The following is an 18625-nucleotide window of genomic DNA, read 5'->3' on the forward strand; positions in this document are numbered from 1 at the left end:
TTACTTAGAACAAAAATCATCTCTGGGTAGTAATTCATTTATTTAAAAAATTCCCTGAACAGGTCCGATGGTCGGTCCGATCAGCAGACCTCTAAGCAGCGAGGCAAGATGAGAGACCCTGGGAACGAAGTTGAGGGCTGTACTCAGGTCCGAGGGTGGCAAATATAACGTATTTATTTTTTCTCTGGAGTATTGCTTTGAAAGCAATTTTTTGTGTTGAGATTAATTAAAGCTGTTCAATTGAAATCTGGATTACGTGTGCGTTTAACATATCGGGCACAAAAAGCGATAGAAAAAAAGCTTGAAAAGTTGCCAAAGTGTCAAATGCTTACATTTCACGTTGTTTTACGGTGTAACAAAAAGCTTGAAAAGTTGCCAAAGTTAAAAATTTTGGAGCGGTCCTTACTCGGACAGCTGGAGCGCCCGCGATTAGCCAATCAGATTCAAGTATTTAGGATTCCGGACCGTTGAGAAGCTGGAAAAAAAAATTGCTGCCCGTTTTGTTAAATGTAATTGTGCCGTTCGGTGTCTGAGCGATATTTCTACTCCCTAGAAAAGTGAGAATTTCGTCTCCGATATGGATTTCAAGGCCACAGACCTTCACCCTTTCCCTTAGGTTTTGCATTGTTCAGAAAGAATTCGCAACTTGCAAGACGACGTGCATCTAAATCTCCATATAAGACTTTGTGACTGGTTTTGAAACTAGGAAATAACAGACACGACTGAATGGGAAGTGAATGAAACACAGTTCGCGCCAGGTTTCGCGCCATTGCATTGGACATAGCGGAGGTCCTGGGACCAAACCAATTCAAAATGGCGGAGGAGGACGAGATAGAAATTCGAGGAATAAAAAGACCCCTTGTCGAAAATTACAGCGACGATGAGGAAGAAGAAGAGGCTAGAAGAAAAGAAGGTAACAATGGAATTAACAGAGATTTAGTCTTAGTAACGAAATCAACACAATTATACCTCTAGTGCAGTCTCCTCGACCGTGAACATGCATGCTCGATCGACAGTGGCACAAGCTTATTATATACTTTATTTCACTTCTAATAGCCACTTCCACCCGTGAAAATAGTTTATTAAAAGGTAACTTGATGTATTTGCACGTTTTTGCTTCATTCTAAAGCAATGGTGTGGCTGCAAATTGAGAGGCATAAGTATGGCTTGTACAGTATTCTGTTTAGGTCAACTATGATAAAATAATTACCAAATTAAAAAGGCTTGTTCTGTTGTGAAGCACGAAAGGAAGAGATGAGTGCACTAAAAAAATGCAGGGGGAAACACGAGCAGTGGCGTTTCTTCCGCCTCTTCATTTTTTTGTCACTTCCATACTCTTGAGTGTGTTATGACAGAACAAAGCATGGTCAAGCCATCTTTATCTTTCGTATGATAAGGATAACCATTTGTCGAGAAATTTACTCCAAACAAGTTTTACCACAGGAAACTCAAGTTAAGTATAAGAGTTCGTATGGGTCGTTGGAATATTGCATAAAAACTTGCCCGTCTGGGACAAGTCTTGTGGCTTTTGATCAAGTGCCCATTCTCTCCTCATGCTCATCCAATATTCACTTTGCACGTCGATCTCATGTTAGAGCAGTTTTCAACTGACTATGAGTGGTAGGAAACCAAAACTAAAGCAGACTATGAGTAGTCCCTCTTTCGCTTAGTCTGTCGTGTGTGACACGAGAAAACCACGAGAAAAAATGGCTTTGCAAACTCCTGGGGTCATGTGGCCATTTTTTTCTTGCGGTTTATTTAAGGCCTTGCTCGACGTACTAAGTGAAACAGGGGCTACTCTAAAACCAAAGTAACCACTCTGACCAATATCACAAAGAACACAGACAATATGGTGAACCAATCAATACCCTGAGTAATTTTATGTAGCTGATGTGAAGCACAGGAAAATGAGTGTGAGCGAGTCATGATTGGTTTTGGTTTTACTTTTGATTGGATGGCAAAGTGGCATGAATTTTTTAAGCCAGTTGCGTAGTGTAGTTAATGCAAAACCAATTACTTTTTGACTCTCAAAAGAAAACTGCTCTTCTTACAATAAGTAAGTGGTGATTGATCTGTTTGTCTCTCAAACTGTTGGACAAGCTACACGTAAGTGAAAATATGATTTTTATATTTCTTGCAGAGCACAGTGCATATCAGAGTAGGCATTGTCCATATCTTGACACCATAGACAGGTATATGGAACTGAGTAGTTATTTGATTCCTGTAAACAGTTGATACTGTTGGACCAAAAAAAACAAAACGTCAGCTTTAAAGCAGTCGCTCTCTTGAGCAAATTTTGTGGTTAGTAAATAAAGTAACACACGTTGTAATATAAATGGAGCTGCTGTTCAAGAGCTGTGGAAGTTTCACACTCAATCAAGTTGATACCATGTGATTTTGCACCCAAATTCTCATAGAGATTTCAACAGAGTTCGCCATCAGTTTTCAACTTCATACACACTTAGAAAGAAAAAAGTAGTCTGTTTTCACTCTCAAGCCTAGTAATACCAAAGGTGGAGTCAAGTAGACTTCAATATTTTCTTAATGCCCAAACCATGCAGCCGAATGCTGCCTACATTGGAAAGAACAATCTTTTGATGGGTTAAAGATAAGACTAAAAGTAATATAGAGTGAGCAAAATAATAATAATGTAACATATTTGATTTTCCAACAGGCATGTGCTAGACTTTGATTTTGAGAAGCTGTGTTCTGTTTCATTATCTCACATCAATGTATATGCCTGCTTGGTTTGTGGAAAGTACTTTCAAGGTAAGGATAATGACTTTGATTTGAGTCACAGAAGTGTCAAACTGATCGGTCTAATAATGGTAATGTCGTAAGCTTTATTTTTGCGTTGTTAGGTCGTGGTCGTCGCTCTCATGCCTATACACACAGTGTACAAGTTGATCATCATGTTTTCTTAAATCTTCGCACATTGAAGGTAACGTTCATTAGTAAAAGAAAGGTGGTGAGTGGTAAAATCTCAGACTCCCAACTTGGAAAACAGTGAGAAAAATGTTTGAAAATCCTAGACAGTGACTTCAATAATTTTGAACTCTGAGAGAGAACTTAGAAACAAAGAAAAACAAGACTTAGTGACTTGTCATAAAGGATTTTGAGATTTTGGGATCAGATCAAAAGCTTCTGAGACCCATGAAGTTTTAGGTACCACTCACCACCTGTTACCAAGGCAGGAGTAAGGGCACAGAATACAGTCATACTGAGAAATGAAAAAGCCAAGCACGTGGAACAAAATGGGTTCACCTTGAGTGTGCATGCATTTAGACTTAATGTGTGTTTGCACTTACAAGGCTAGTGTAAATTACATAAATAAATTACATAATGATATTGCCAACAAAGTTGCTGCTATTAACATTAATAATAATGCTCATTAGTGTGTTGAGCCAAATCCCCATGCCAAGAATGTTCTTTACAATGAGACACTTGATATTTTTCTCAATCACAATGTTACAGATTTACTACACATGGTAAAAATAGGGGGTATAATATTATTAAATAAAGAGAAAAGCATTTGATTTTTATGTCCTGATTATTGAGACTGGCCAGTTTGAATTTAGCTTTGCTTGCAGTCAGAAGTGTTGCTTTCAGTTTAGTTTCTCTTAGTCATTGTTCTTTAATTGAAATTCTACAATTATTCTGATGATGTTTTTTTTTCAGTTTTACTGTCTTCCTGATAACTATGAAGTTATTGACTCTTCTTTAGATGACATAAAGGTGAACAACTTTGTTAATATAACTTTCACTTATAATTGCCGATTATTTTTAATACTAACATTAAAATCATGTTTTCTAGGTGATTTGTACCACTGACATTATTATAAGGCCAATACAGACTCACTCAGATTTTCCAACTGCTTAAATTGGAAAATTTACTGCGATGATCATTCTTCACTTTCATCTACTACCACAGTTCATATATGAATTATTTCATATAAACTTCACATCAATACAGACTCAATCATTTACTCTTGATTTGCACTTAAACAATTGATATTTGCGTTGAAACTGAGAGAAGACAAAGCACATGAAATTTGTGTAAACTTATTTGATGAAGACTGTTTAATTGTTTAATGGGCTCAGAGCACTGGGTAGTTTTGATTGGTTATTAGAAAGTCTCTCAAGTCGCTGTTGTTAAGTTGTCGTCAAGTCCTTAGTATCTATGAATTAAAACAAATTTTTCATGTTTTCAGTTGTCAGCTATCTGTTGGCAGACCATGAGTAGCCTATTAGTAGATAGTTCAAAAACAGTCTGTTGGCCAATTATTTAAATTTGTTACTCTTGCTTTATGAACTTCAAATTAAATACAAATCTTTCTGCCAGAATCATTATTGGAGAACCCTTTGGCAGCTTTGATGGCAACTTTATTGAGAGCATCATAATCAACAAAAAGTCTTTTTGAACTAGAGTTTCTGAGAGGCATGATTAAGATGTAACTTGCATACAGGAGCCATAGAGAATTTGTAGGTTCATGAAAATATGGACTTGTAATATTTATTGAGTATCGCCTGCCAGCCAACTTAAATTTAATAATATAAGGTTTGGGATATCTGTGTGGGAGGCGCAGTGGCCTCATGGTTAGTGCGTTCAACTCCAGAGTGAGTGGTCCGTGTTTGAGCCCTGGACGGGGACATTGTGTTGCGTTCTTCATGGGCAAGACACTGAACTGTCATAGTCAGAGTGCCTCTCTCCACCCAGGGTACCGGCGAACTTAATGCTGTGGGTAACCCTGCGATGGACTAGCATCCCATCCAGGGGGGAGTAGAAATACTCCTAGTCACTTCATGCTACTGAAACTGGGATAAGCTCCAGCCTGATGAGCCACTTGGCTCCTATGCAGACTTAACCTACCTACCTGGGATATCTGTGAACAGATGTATTCATTGTATCTTCTAGACTGAAAATCTCCCTGAAGGTGTATACGGTAACCTTACTCTTTGTTTTGTTTCATGTAGTATGTGTTAAATCCCACATTCACCAAAGATGACATCTCCCAGTTGGATAAATCAGCAAAGCTGTCAAGAGCCTTTGATGGGACAACCTATTTGCCTGGTAAGGAAAGTTTTTAATTACTATTTGATGTGATAACTAAAACCTTCAGTTAATTTAATTGATAATGTCCCTCATCATTGGATAAAAATGCATTGCATGATATATCTGCAGAGACATGACAATGTTGCATTTATCATTCATTGGTATTTGTAAATAAAAATCACTGTCAAGTCATTACTTAGGAGGAAGTACATTTCAGTGATGCAAATTGTTCTTTGTCTTATGGTCACAGTACCTACAGATTGAACTCTTTTCATTTTTAGGTATTGTTGGACTGAATAACATCAAGGCAAATGATTACTTGAATGTAGTATTGCAGGTGACGAAATGTGTAACTTTATTAATAATAGTTTGTATATAATTTAATATGTAATGCCTGACTTTTTGTTTATTCTTAGCATTGATAGGAGCTAAAACATACAACAGCTGTGCACAAGGTCATACATAACAGTGAAATCCTGATTTCTCAAACCTCAATTTCCATATCTCTGAATAATTTGATCCAAAAAGTGTTTCCCTTGGATTTGCTGTACTGTAATTTTACTCCCAATATCTTTAACCCCTGCCCAATTTTCAGATTTCTGTTTCCCCTCCAGGTTTGAGAAACTCCATAATTTGTAAATTCTACTCAGACCTTTTGAGTAACTTGTGTCAGTGACGTGGTACCTCTTAGGGTGTTCAGCCTTAAAAGGTCCACAGTGGAAGCTTGTCCAGTACCTTTTAGGGTACTGAGCCGAAAAAATTTTGACAGGAGATAATGATTGTGTTGTTTTAGAATTGGATCCCATTAGAGGTGAAAAAAAAAATCAAAGCCTCGCCAACAAAGTAGGATCTTGATACCTCTTAGGAGCTCTTTTCAAAATTTCCGATGAGCACCCCTGTCCTTTTTATACGGGAGTCCCCCAGCCCCAGAGTTTGATGTACTTCAAAATTCTCAGAACAGACCTTGACAGATACACCCGACTTCAGTAATGAGAATTAACATTTTGGGAATCTGGAGCAACTAATTCATGCTCTCTTGAAATCTTTTCTTCTTTCCTTAGGCATTGGCATTCATTCCTCCTATCCGTGATTTTTTTCTTAGAGAAGAAAACTACCAAAACATCAAACGCCCTCCTGGGGATATCATGTTTCCACTAGGTATGGGAATTAATATCGTATTCATCCTATAGTCTAAGACAAGGTCAGTTTATTTATAGCCAGGAGTAGAGCCAGATGACTCATTGGCGGTGCTAATCAACTTTCCTTTCTGTAGCATGAAGTGCTTGGAAGTTATTCAAGGATCCTCAGAGATCCATCAGGGTCTGTAGAGAATCTTGTTCTTAATTAAGATCATCAAAGACCCTGGTCTTGAAAGAATCTGTAGGATCTTTTAGGATTTTTACAATTCTTCCAAGGATCTTCCAAGATCTTTCTTGTCCAAGAGGTTTAAAGATCCTCAAGGATCTTCAAAGTGTTGGCTCAAAAATCCTGCATGGAAGCTCTTTGAAGAGATAGATCCTTGCAAAAATAACAAGATCTTTTGTTTGAGGATCTTTGTAAGATATTTCAAAGGTCCTGCCAGACTCCTTAAGGTTACAGTATACCTTCAGATCGGCAATTTTCTTCAAATTTGGATTTTTGGTTCAAAGTAATGGTTGAAGAGTAATCTCTAATTTCTGAAAACAAAATTGAAAAAAACTCAATATTGGCGGAGAAATGGAGGTTTTACGTTACAGCCGGAAGTAAAAGTTCCCTCTTGATTGACAGCCCTATAACGTGTACGCAATCAACCGAGACTACTTTCGCGGGAATATATGGATACCACGAATTGGCTGGCTACTCAGATCCAAGCATTTTTCGTATTAGATGTAATTCTATTAAGTTATAAGTAAACATGGGCCATGGAAAACATTGTTTACAAGTTCGAAAAAGCGAAGAACGAATGAAAACACATCAATGAGTGAAGAAGCGAAAGTTGGCCTCGCGGATGAAGCTATAGCTATTGTATCAAGCGGGCAAAAAGATCGAGTCAAGAGTAGAGAAAGATTCTGTAAAAATTTGGGAACTCGACAGCTATAACAGCGATGTTTACATTGACTCTTTTGTTGAGTCCGATACTGATGAATCGCCCCACTCATTGAGATCCATTGGAATATTATCCATGCACATTTGCTCCACCGCGCTTTCTTTTGTTCAGTTTGTTCTCGTCGCCCAGCCACTCTAGCGTTCGTATCCTTTTTCATCTTCCCCATTTTGCCAGACCAGCTTCCAGAAAAACCGAGCTACAGAAAAATTATCTCTCCGCCTTGAGCGCATTGCGAAACACAAGGGTTTTTTCGAGATACACGCGTAAATTTCACTGCAAGTTAATGGTAGTAAATTTTCCAAGTGCTGATTGGCTCAGTGATCTGAGAACCCAGTTGAAGGCGTTTGGGAGCGGAGTTTGTTTGCGAAGCAAGAGATTTTTCTTAGCGCTGTTTTCTCGAATAAATTTTTTCGCTTGAAGCAGACACTTTAAAGAGTTACAACTCAAAGGGGATTTGTTTGATTGCCCTCAAATTTGGACAGTAGCTAGATTAACATATAAAAAACAAAAACGTGTCTGCAAATTGTTTATTTTGAAATATTTCTTCTCCGAGAGCAATTTTTGTACGATCACTTCACATTTTTTAAATCCTATTTTGAAAATGTTCTGTAACTTTTTACTGTAATTGAATGTGGAAAAACGCAGACACGCTTTTTTAGCACTTTTTGTCCTGAAACCGAGGAAAAAAATAAATTGGCGAAAAACAAAATTCGCTTTGACTTGTAGCATCCAAAAGGTGATTAGGACGCTCGCATTTAGTGGCCGTGAAAAAATCGGCACTTCATTTTATTTCAAAATTTTTGGTATGGTTTGATAGCCAGCTCTATAAGCTTTAATTTGATATAGGGGTTTAGGTATCTACATCTTAAACCGGACGCGCTACATCGCTTGGACGTGAGACACCCCTGAAGGTATACGGTAACCTTAAGAGATCCTTATCTCGAAGGACATTTAGATTTTAAGATCCTCAAAGATCTTGTAAGGTTTTTCACTGGGGATTCCAATTGCTACTCTCCCCAGATGGGATAATAGTCTATATGCCTGACCACGTTTGGTCAAGTCGCTGTAACATTTGACCAGTACCCATTTTATACCCCTGGGTGGAGACAGACACTTTGCAAGGTCAAATTTATGTCAAGTGCCTAAGGACACAACCCAGTGACCCACTCCCCACAGGGTACAAATGGTTTACTGTCAGTCAACAAGGCCTGGTGGCAAATATTAAAATCTGACACTCGCTGAGATGCTGAGAAAGTTGCTTAAAATCCGAGACTGTGACTTAAGACTCCAAGACAGCAAGAAACACACACAAACAGACTTCATGACTAATAGCAAATGGTACTGAGATTTCAAGAAGAAGAAGTTTCCGAGTTCCACAATATTCTAGGTACCCATCATCCAGTTTATTTATTAAATTAATTTTTTGTCAATGATTTTGTTGTTAATAATTAAATATTTACTTCCTTGTTTTCCTGTTACGTACAGTTAACAGGTTCGGGGAACTAATTAGGAAGATTTGGAATCCACGTAACTTTAAGGCTCATGTCAGCCCTCACGAGATGTTACAGGTAAATTGATATTGCAAATGGTTAAATGTACAACTGTTCTTGTTGTTTTAATGAGCAGAAATGTTTATTACTAATTGCTCTTTTTAATGCAGTTATTCTTTCAAAGTAGTGTTACTCTTTATCTAATGGAATAATAGTGATCATAAATAAAATTCAGCAAAGTGAACTCCACTTTGGCAGATGACTTCATGTATATTCAGTCTTGTGACAACAAGTGATTGAAAATGGTGGGTAGTTTGTAGCCGCCATCTCTATTTTAAGTTGGATGTTGGCACCTGATGTGGATGGCCTCCTTGATAGTGACTTTTTTGTGCTTGTTGAGCTTTTAAGGTTAATTTTCTCTTCTTTATAGGCTGTTGTTCTATGCAGCAAAAAGAAATTCCAGTTTACTGAACAAGGTGAATGTCAAATTTTTTTTTCTTTTCTGAGTTTAGTTTGTTTAAAGACAGTTCCTGTTGCAGTTCAGTTGATATTGTACATGTATATCAAAAAATATGTTTTCCTTTGGGTCCCTTGCATAACAACATTACTTGCTATTTTTAATCCTTCAGAAAATAGAATTATATTTGTAATGTTATTACACTGACAAAGAGTCAGGGGATAGGAATTAAAGTTATTGGCATTATTCTTGTGCAAGGAAAGTTTTGTCTGATAGCCTTGGTCTGGTGGATATTGCAGGCAGGCCAGCAGGTTCGATCCTTTGCTTGCTCAAAGGATATGTGAGGCTCTTTTTGGAAGTTTTGTAGAAATTAGAAGTACAGAAGTAATTGTATTGGTTAGTTACGTGTATTTAATTTTAAATCGATCATGGTAAAAAGAGTCTTTTGGGGGCTAGAGAGACTGACTTTCATACATGCATACTTTATTGGCTCATTCATCCCCACCAGGCTTTTCAGAGTCAACGTTACATTACAAAATTTAACAACCACAGAAAGCTAAACACATGACAATGATAACATAAAAAGAAGACAAAGGTTCAATAAAATTAAATAAAACAGTTATTAAGATTCTGAAGTTTTCACCTGAGTAGGTGCTTGAAATTTGTTAGGGATGGGCTAAGTTTGAGCGCAGGCCGCATCTCATTCCACAGAGAGGTCACTCTATTAATCGAAAGGTCCTTTGGCCTCTAGCAGTGCGGAAGAGTGGTATATTCAAAAGTTGAGAGTTCCTGGTAAACCTTGTCGAGATGGCAGAACTTCTGATGAGCTTAGATGTCAATTACTCTGGAGTACATCTCATCATGCACTTAAAAACCAGAACTGCAAAACGGAAATAAAGTTGCTGCTTAATTGGTAGCCAGAGCAAGTCTTTTAGCAAAGGAGTTAATATGTGATTGAATTTTTTAGTGCCGCATGCAATGCGACAAGCAAAATTCTGTACTGCTGGGAGCTTGTCCAGATTAGCTTCAGTAGTATTGTTCCAAGCAGAAGAGCAAGAGTTAGAATACTTTACTAAATATAGGGCATTTATAATTATAATAATCAAGGTGCGGTTATCAAAAATATGCTTAATGCAGTTAATGTGGCCTAATCATGACATACATGAGGATACAATGGAAACAATATGCTCATTAAACATTAAATTAGAGTCCAGTGTGACACCAAGGTCTCTTGCAGCCTTAACAGGCTCGAGTTTCTTCCTGAATAGAAATAACCTAAAGTTGCTAACCTTAGCAGTCATTTGCCGGCTGCCGGCTGCGAGCAAATGTATATCATAGTACAGCTTGCCTGTTGGGCAAGCCCAAAATGGGTTTTTTGAACCGTTTTGAACTGTCAAATTCTCTAAATTAACACAAGGAAAAGATTGGCAGTCTGTAAGGTACAACTTTGCTGTACTTGACTATTGTAGTATCAAGTGCTGCTTGTCATTGTGTCATGCAAAAATCTCATGTGACCCTAGCGTGGATTGTTTTCGGTTTTAGTGCCATACATTACAGTTAATTGTTTAAGAGACTGTTGATGTCTGTCTACCACAGGCTATCAATAATAGATCTTGTGTTTTCTCTTTCAACTGCCATTGTGTTTATGGAATTTTAGCAATAATAACCCCTCCACCCTTGATGAAAAGAGAAGTCCACCTAAAACAAGCCTGCCAAAAACGCCAGTTTAAAAATAATAAACCCAAGGCTTATTATGTGTGTCATTTCATATAGCCAAAACATAGTAAACAATATTAAATAACGTAATGTTTTTATTGTGCTGGCATATTCTCATGGGAATTCAGCAGTGCCAGTGGATATGTTGTGCTCTCTGTTAAATCGATCAATCATATACTGGACATTATTTATTAGGTGACCCTGTTGAATTTTTGTCTTGGTTTTTGAATTCTCTCCACACAACTCTTGGTGGAACAAAAAAGGCAACAAGCAGTAAGTTGTATTTATTTTGTACATGATATGGTGTATTTTATAATAAATTAGTCTTCTTTAATGAGACAAAATTACTTAAAATCTTACAATAGTGTAATTTTTTTGTTTTTTCATTTAATCTGAAGGTGTAATTTACAAAACTTTTCAAGGCAAGATGAGGGTTACTGCTCGAAAACTTCCTCAAGCTGAGGTTTGTGACCAATAAACAGAAAATATAGATTTTTATTAAGTATAGGGGAACCCTGTGAATTAATCCAGTCACCAAAATCTGGCCATAATGATGAGGTGGCTGTATTAAAAGGGTTCTTTAAATAAGAAAATGACTGACTGAGTTTTTGTTTGGGCCAGACTGATAAAGTGGTTGTAATAACGATGTGGCTGTATTAATGGGGTGGCCATAAGGCGGGGTTCCATTGTACAGTTGTATATTTATTTAACAATGTTGTCAATAATTTCTTTGTCTGTTAACCTTTTACTTGTGTTTATTCCAGAATGAAGAAGATGTTAAAAAGGTGTTGGATGAAGAGGAATATAAAGGCAAGCACAAAATGCATGAATTTTAGAAGAACAATTTTCTATCCTAAATAGTAACGCAGTTTAGATTCTGTTACGCTTTGAATGGTTTATTAAATTCATTTTTTTTTATCACAACATGAAACATAGGAAGCTGTGTTTTCTGTGCCCATTAAATCTCAGTCATGAAGCATATTTAGAAACATTAACCAAATAAATTTTAATCATATTAGAGTTCGTGTTTTCAATTTTCTATTGTGACTTAGAACAGTATGACACATGGTTGAAGTTTCCTTTTCTTTGTTAATGGGAAAACAAATTGACAAAATAAATATCAGCAGTTAAGTAGCTACTCAGAGTCACTTTAGGTCTTGGTTAAGCTATTGAAGGCCATATAATTATATTATTTAACACTTAATAGTTCCAGACGAGATATCTATGTTTAGAAAATAACCCAATTGAAAGCAAATATGTGTGCTGACTGGTTTAAAACCGTGTTTCTATAGCTCGATAGAAGCACAGAACTAGCACAAGCTGTTGATGTAATGATGGCGTGAGCAAAGAGAATTTGATGATCAAAGTAAACAAGTTTTTCTTTTTTTCATCACAGTATTTTTTAAAGGAAATAGAAAACATGTTTTCTGTGTTTCTATCAAGTTATAGAAACACTCTTGAAAGTTTAGGAGAACTTTAAGAAGCTCTGTAAACACTCACCTGTCAGCTCGTGCTCCCACAGCATTTCTCCTTCTGCCAAACTTTCATCCGTGTTTCCATAACTTGATAGAAACACGGTCCATGTTTTATATTTCTGTAATAAATATTACTGAATTAAGGTGATGTCTTTTCTTTTAAAGTGTTTTTTTTTTTTTTTTTGATTAAGCCACAGGCCATGTCCAAAAACTAATATTCAATAATGTATAAACTATATAATGATGGTTCTTTTGGTAAGCATGTGCAGAAAAAATGTACCTCAAAATATGATGAGCTTCCAACTTTGTTTATTCTGTAAGTAAAAGACAAGGTTCTTTTTCCAACAGATCTTTATCAAGTGTTACAACATTAGGAATAAAATGGTTCACGCATGAAAAAATACATTTAACATTTTTTATTTCTCTGTTTAGAGAAAACAAGTGATTCTCCATACATGTACCTGATGTTGGATATTCCACCATCACCTTTATACAAGGTAACACACAAATGCTTCATGCATGTAACTGCAAGGTTGGCAGTATGTTTACGTCCAGGTTTAAGCTGGTGGAGCACAGTTCTTGATGAAGTCAAACCTCTCCTTACTGACATAGTGGTTCATAATACTGACACCTTTATGTTACAGACAGTTAACTTAGTCCCAGAGAAACCAGAATATGTATAATCTCTTCCTATATAATACAGCCACTTCTGTAATAAGGACACTCAGATCTGCCCCTTTGGTGTTTGCATATAGAGGTTTGATTGGACCTGTATCCATGCAGGGGTTTCATTTAGGACTGAGCACTGGGCAAATTTACTGGCTGTTTGGATCACTTTGTCTGTCTGGTTTGACTATCTAGAGGAACATTTGTCTTATAAAGAAGTTCAGTTCAAAAAGTTTTACCCAACTGTGAAATCTACTTGTCCCACTGCTGAAAACAAACCCCTGTATAAAATTAAAAGTACAGATTTTCATTGGAGTTTCGTAAATGGGACTACTACTGGTATTTATGTGCAATCTTACAAAGTTAAGTTAATATGTTTTCTTGTTTTCTTTCTTAGGATGAATACCAACAGAACATTATCCCTCAGGTTTGTATTAACAAAATAGCAAAGGCTTGTTCTGTGATGAAGCATGCAAGCAAGTGATTATTGCACAAAAGAGGTATCGGAGGAGATATGAGCCACAGGCATTTTGCTGTACTTCTTGTTATATTGACACTGTGTTATAAAATCCTGTGTCATCATTTTGTACATTTAGAGCTTGGGTTTGTTTAGAAAATTGGCCATTTTAGAAGATCTTCCTGTGTGTTTTTGGACAACTGTGCAATATTTCTAAAACAAAGTCATAATGTAGCTGCATGCCTCTTCAGAAAAAAAAAGACAAATTTGGTATTAAATGATAGCTGATTCTACCATTTATCTACAGATAAGTGATTATGAACTTGATATAAAACATGTCTTGATACTCTGTCAGTTTTAAAAAAGTGACAAAATGTGACCAGCCATATTAGAACTTATTTAAAAGAGTTGTGTGTCATTATTTATTTCTTAAAGTTAATTTGATTGTCTGGTGTTAGACTGTTACTGATGGGCTAACCAGTAACAGAAATATTTTGGTTTCTATCAGGTGCCTTTATTTCAACTGTTAAGCAAGTTTGATGGGAAAACAGAAAAGGTTTGTTCAACAACAATAAAATTCTCATGCAGTGCACAAGTTGTTATACAGTAGATAATTTTAGTCAGTGTATCCCTGTATATTTATATCTAATTGTACCTTTTTTGTATGCTTTGGTGGCATATCAGGCAAGTTTGGTCAAGCTATGGTTCATATTTTATCAAGACGTAGTCACTCCAACTACCCTTGGCAAGACCAAACAAGCCTGATATAAATGCCACTGAAGCATACCAAAAAGGTACAATTAGGTATTTACCGTACCCAAATTTGGCCAAGTGAGCATGATATTGTAGCGATATCAGGTCAGTGACATAATATATAGAGGATATTACACGGTGGCGAGAAGATATGAATTTTATGTTCGAGTGGCAAGAACAATATCTCACAAGTGAGCAAAGCGAACAAGTGAGATATTGTTCTTGCCACGAGAACATAAAATTCATATCTTCGAGCCAACTTGTAATGTTCTTTTTATTATATGGAGAAACCAATTCAACAAAAGCAAAAGGTGGGAATCGTGATGTCATTGAACGATACGACACTCACAAAGGTGACATACGGAAAATACGCCACTCGGGTCCCGGATGAAGTGGCGTATGGAATCTACGAGTGGTTTAGTTCCCAGTAAAACACTCTTCTCCATATAATAATGTAGGATATCAGGACAGTAGACACAGCTTCTGATTGGCTAATTGCAAATTTGGGTATGGCACTTTAACAAATTGTGCAATACTTTGGTGATCTCCTTGGGCAATTCAAAATACCAAATGTTAAGACATTATGCAGGATTCAATATCCTATAATAACCACATTAATATATTTAATATACAACATCCTTCTTCTTTGTGTCAAGTCATTGACACAAAGAGTGCTTCCTCTTTGTGTCAAGTCATTCATTAAGAATATTAAGTAATAGAACAACAGATGACCCTTTAAATTGGTATCATGCAGTAATATAGCACAACATCACATTTGAGTACTATGTGTACTTGATTAAGTGGGGTGTTACAATAAACAGTATTATTATATGGCAAGGTAGTCTTGAGGTCAATCCGAGCATTCTGATTGTTTCTTTCTTGGTTAGGATTTTGCCATATGACTGTAGAAATGGTCATTAACCATTTATGTTTTGTTTTCAAAAGCCAGCAAGCGTGGCCCGAGTGCCATATAATAAACTACTTACTAACCTAGCTTGTTCAAGCTGTAGTGTGGATTATTGGCCCTCAGTCATTTTTGTACAGACGTCACTGTGCTCACTATATTCTATATGGGGATTAACTCTTTTACCCCTTTATCCTATGCAGTCTTGTAGTCTATTATCAGTTGTTAAATAACACATGCTCGCCTTTATTACCTTAATTTAACTCTAAAGAAACAAAGGAGAAGCTTGTGTGTAAGAGTTTGGTCTTCTCTGCAATTAATAACTTGTCCACTGAATAAGGATATTGTCTCCTCTGCAATTAAATAACTTATCAAATAAATGTACATAAATTAAACATTAGTTGTTATCAACTGAGTGTAGCTGGACATTTGGATAGATGGTTACAACTTGCTGTTTGACCAACTTGTGGGCATTTAATAAAAGCTTTGATGCACTAAATGAAATTGACCAAGTAGCCAAACTTTGAGCTTGCCTATCAACTTTTGATCAACCTTGCACACAGAGTACAACCTTAGCTATTAGAATTTTTTCTCAAATGATATGAGAAAATACTAGAGTAAGATCTGCAGACAACTCTAGGTTTTACAATTAACTGATGCCAATACTGACCTCTTGTTTTAGGAATACAAAACATACAAGGAGACCTTCGTCAAGAAATTTGAGCTCACAAAATTACCACGTTTTCTCATTATGTGTGTCAAGGTTTGTAGAGTAATCCTCTTCTGTCCATCCATTGATACCGGTAGAATTAGCAGGCAGCCTGAGATTGTTATTAGTGTTAGAGGTGCTCATCATGAGGAGAGTTAAGTGTAGATTTTTCGATTGTGTGTGTGTGTGTGTGAGTGAGGGGGGGGGGGGGGGGGAGGTTCTGATATAGTCAAACCTCCAATGGGAAGACACCCTTGCATCCACAAAAAAGTTTTCACTTACCAACACAGCCAACCCTTTGCCACATGTTTCTTCTCTGTAGCTTATCTAGCTTGTGGAGTACCATCTCTTGGAGGGGGTACTAATTTACTCTGTGGATGTCAGTATCCATATTAGTTTGTAGTAATTTAATCTCCTTAATTTTTTATGCAGAGGTTTACAAAAAATATGTTCTTTGTGGAGAAAAACCCCACCGTCGTAAATTTTCCAGTCAAGTAAGTAGAGCATATCTTATTATTTTGCTTATTTCATAGAGCTCTTGTGGTCGTCATTCATACAACCTTCCCATCACCTGTCGGTGTGTTTTCTTCATAACAAATAATAATAAAGCACTTATTGACCTATTGATTGTTATTTCCAGGGGGGTGGACATGGCAGAGTACCTGGTGTCAGATCCTGCCATACAGGATGTACATCTTCACACTCAGTATGATCTTATTGCAAACATCTGTCATGAAGGAGAACCAGGCAAAGGTAAGCTGATGCACTTTCCTCTTACTATGTACTTACTTTAGTTTGTAAAATAATACTGTTTGGTCTTACTGCCTGTGGGAACAAAAATAGTGGCCAGTCAGGCTCGCCGACGATTCTCTCTAAATTCAGTTAGCGTACAGAACTATGTCAGAGAATAATTATAATGTCCTGAGCACATCATATAGGCACTCGCAGGTTAAAGAAGCATTTTTTGAAGTGATTTCTCCTGTTCTTTTCCTTTTGTTTTCTTAATTTAATTTGTTTCATCTTGAGGTTATTAGATTATATTCATATTTAGCTAGTGTAAAGTTCAAGGTGAGATAAAGTTGAATGGGGATGTACATGGGGCTCAAACTTGGACCACTTGATTCAAAGTGCAATACACTGGCCATTAGACCTGTGGTCTCCTTTGTGGCTGCATGGGCTGAAGTCACACAATGCTCCCTGCCTCCACGCAACTACTTCAAAGCGACATATATTCCTTTTCCATTCTTTACCATATTTTACTTAGACCAATTAGCACACAGTTACTGTGTATGCTGCACCAATCACAGCGTACAGTAGTTTGCCTTCTTGATACTTTCTTTCCCGGAAAAACCCTGACCGGCCATTGATTGGTGGACATTTTTTGGCCTGAACCTCCATGAGGAAATGAAAGTGGAACTGTAGTTTGCCTTCTTGATACTTTCTTTCCCGGAAAAACCCTGACCGGCTATTGATTGGTGGACATTTTTTGGCCTGAACCTCCATGAGGAAATGAAAGTGGAACTGTGATTAGTGTATTTCAAGAAAGGAATGTATGCTGGTTTGAAGCAGCAGCACGGGGATGGTTAACTTCATGTGACTTTGGCCCAGACGACTAAGGTGACAAGCCATTAGCCCACCTACTGCTTATTATAATAAACAATCTCTTGCCACTTTGATACTTGAGCAGCAAACTGTTGCTACCACAACTCTTGCTTGATAACACAGGCTTTTAAAAGTTTCCATGACAGCTGTCTCAGATCAGCATTTATAGAAGTATTATATTTTTTTCTCCTTTAAACAGGTGCTGGAAATTTTAAAGTTCACATCCTGCATAAAGTAAGTTTCCGTCTGTGGTTCAAAATGCAATATTCCTATCAATTTTATTCTGTAGTCTCTACAGTGGCACTCTGACATTTTACTAACATTTCCTTTACTTTGTAATGCACAGACGTTGTGAGACAAGGAGTGGGCCAGAACTTGACTTAATTGTTTGTACATTTCAGGGAGCTAACAAGTGGTATGAACTCCAAGATCTTCATGTCAAAGAGATTCTGCCCCAAGTGATAACTCTTTCTGATTCCTATATACAGGTACCTAAACTAAATACAGTCTACATATTGAAGTCTACCATTGGTAAATTACACTGAATTTTGGTCCAACAATGATAGCCACTTTGAAAAATTTTGCTGAAGATACTCTGAGCAAAGAATTTTTTTCATCTGATTTGATTTTGGTTTTGGCCTTAAAAGCTAAACTTGCAATTTTTAGGTAAGGAATCTCTCTTCCACAGAAAAATTGAAAAATATGTGAATAATTAAAGGTTAACTGTATTTATTTTTATTGATTCTATTCCAGATTTACGAGTTACAAAAAGAGTAACTGATGTACAAATAGCTGATGACAGTAGCCTTGCAGAACTTCAACACTGTTCAGATTTGGACATTGTTTGGCCTTGTTGTAAAGCATGCCTTCGGGTCCACTCCTCCCACTAGATTTGTGTCACATGCTCAGTATTGACATTGATGGCACCAAAAAAAATACTAACTGGCAATAAAATCACTTAAAAATATGGTGTTAAATAGCTATCTGTGTGTTCAGGTATAAAGGAGAACCTCCACAACTCACTATGCAATAAATCCAGAAAGGTCCAAGTTATCATGAAACTGAAACAAATGATTGGCAATAGGGGAATAAAGTGGTATGCACTTCATTAAGGTTTATCACAGAGAAAGAGCAAAACTGGAAAGATACTTTGCCACCAGTGTAAATCACATCACAGCTAAAGAGAATAAAACAAAGTGTGGTGGGCTACTGCAGCACATAACGGCAACAAGTTACCATTCTTTAGACAAATTGTTA

The 18625-nt window shown here is 36.8% G+C and overlaps 1 protein-coding gene across 1 annotated transcript; it reads left to right on the forward strand.

The window, feature by feature from the left end:
* Positions 1 to 388: 388 nt before the first annotated feature.
* Positions 389 to 18362, forward strand: LOC145500372 (ubiquitin carboxyl-terminal hydrolase 39-like). The gene is made up of 22 exons (XM_081479886.1): positions 389 to 913; positions 2141 to 2192; positions 2675 to 2769; positions 2862 to 2941; positions 3679 to 3735; positions 4975 to 5071; positions 5335 to 5390; positions 6115 to 6211; positions 8625 to 8707; positions 9060 to 9105; positions 10998 to 11075; positions 11201 to 11265; positions 11567 to 11612; positions 12710 to 12774; positions 13341 to 13370; positions 13909 to 13956; positions 15740 to 15820; positions 16199 to 16260; positions 16407 to 16519; positions 17568 to 17602; positions 17770 to 17856; positions 18122 to 18362. Exons 1-22 carry the CDS (start codon positions 814 to 816, stop codon positions 18143 to 18145), a joined length of 1497 nt encoding a protein of 498 aa, XP_081336012.1. The 5' UTR covers positions 389 to 813; the 3' UTR covers positions 18146 to 18362.
* Positions 18363 to 18625: the final 263 nt, after the last annotated feature.

This window comes from Orbicella franksi, chromosome 10, assembly GCF_964199315.1.
Source record: "Orbicella franksi chromosome 10, jaOrbFran1.1, whole genome shotgun sequence".
Lineage (NCBI taxonomy): Eukaryota > Metazoa > Cnidaria > Anthozoa > Scleractinia > Merulinidae > Orbicella > Orbicella franksi.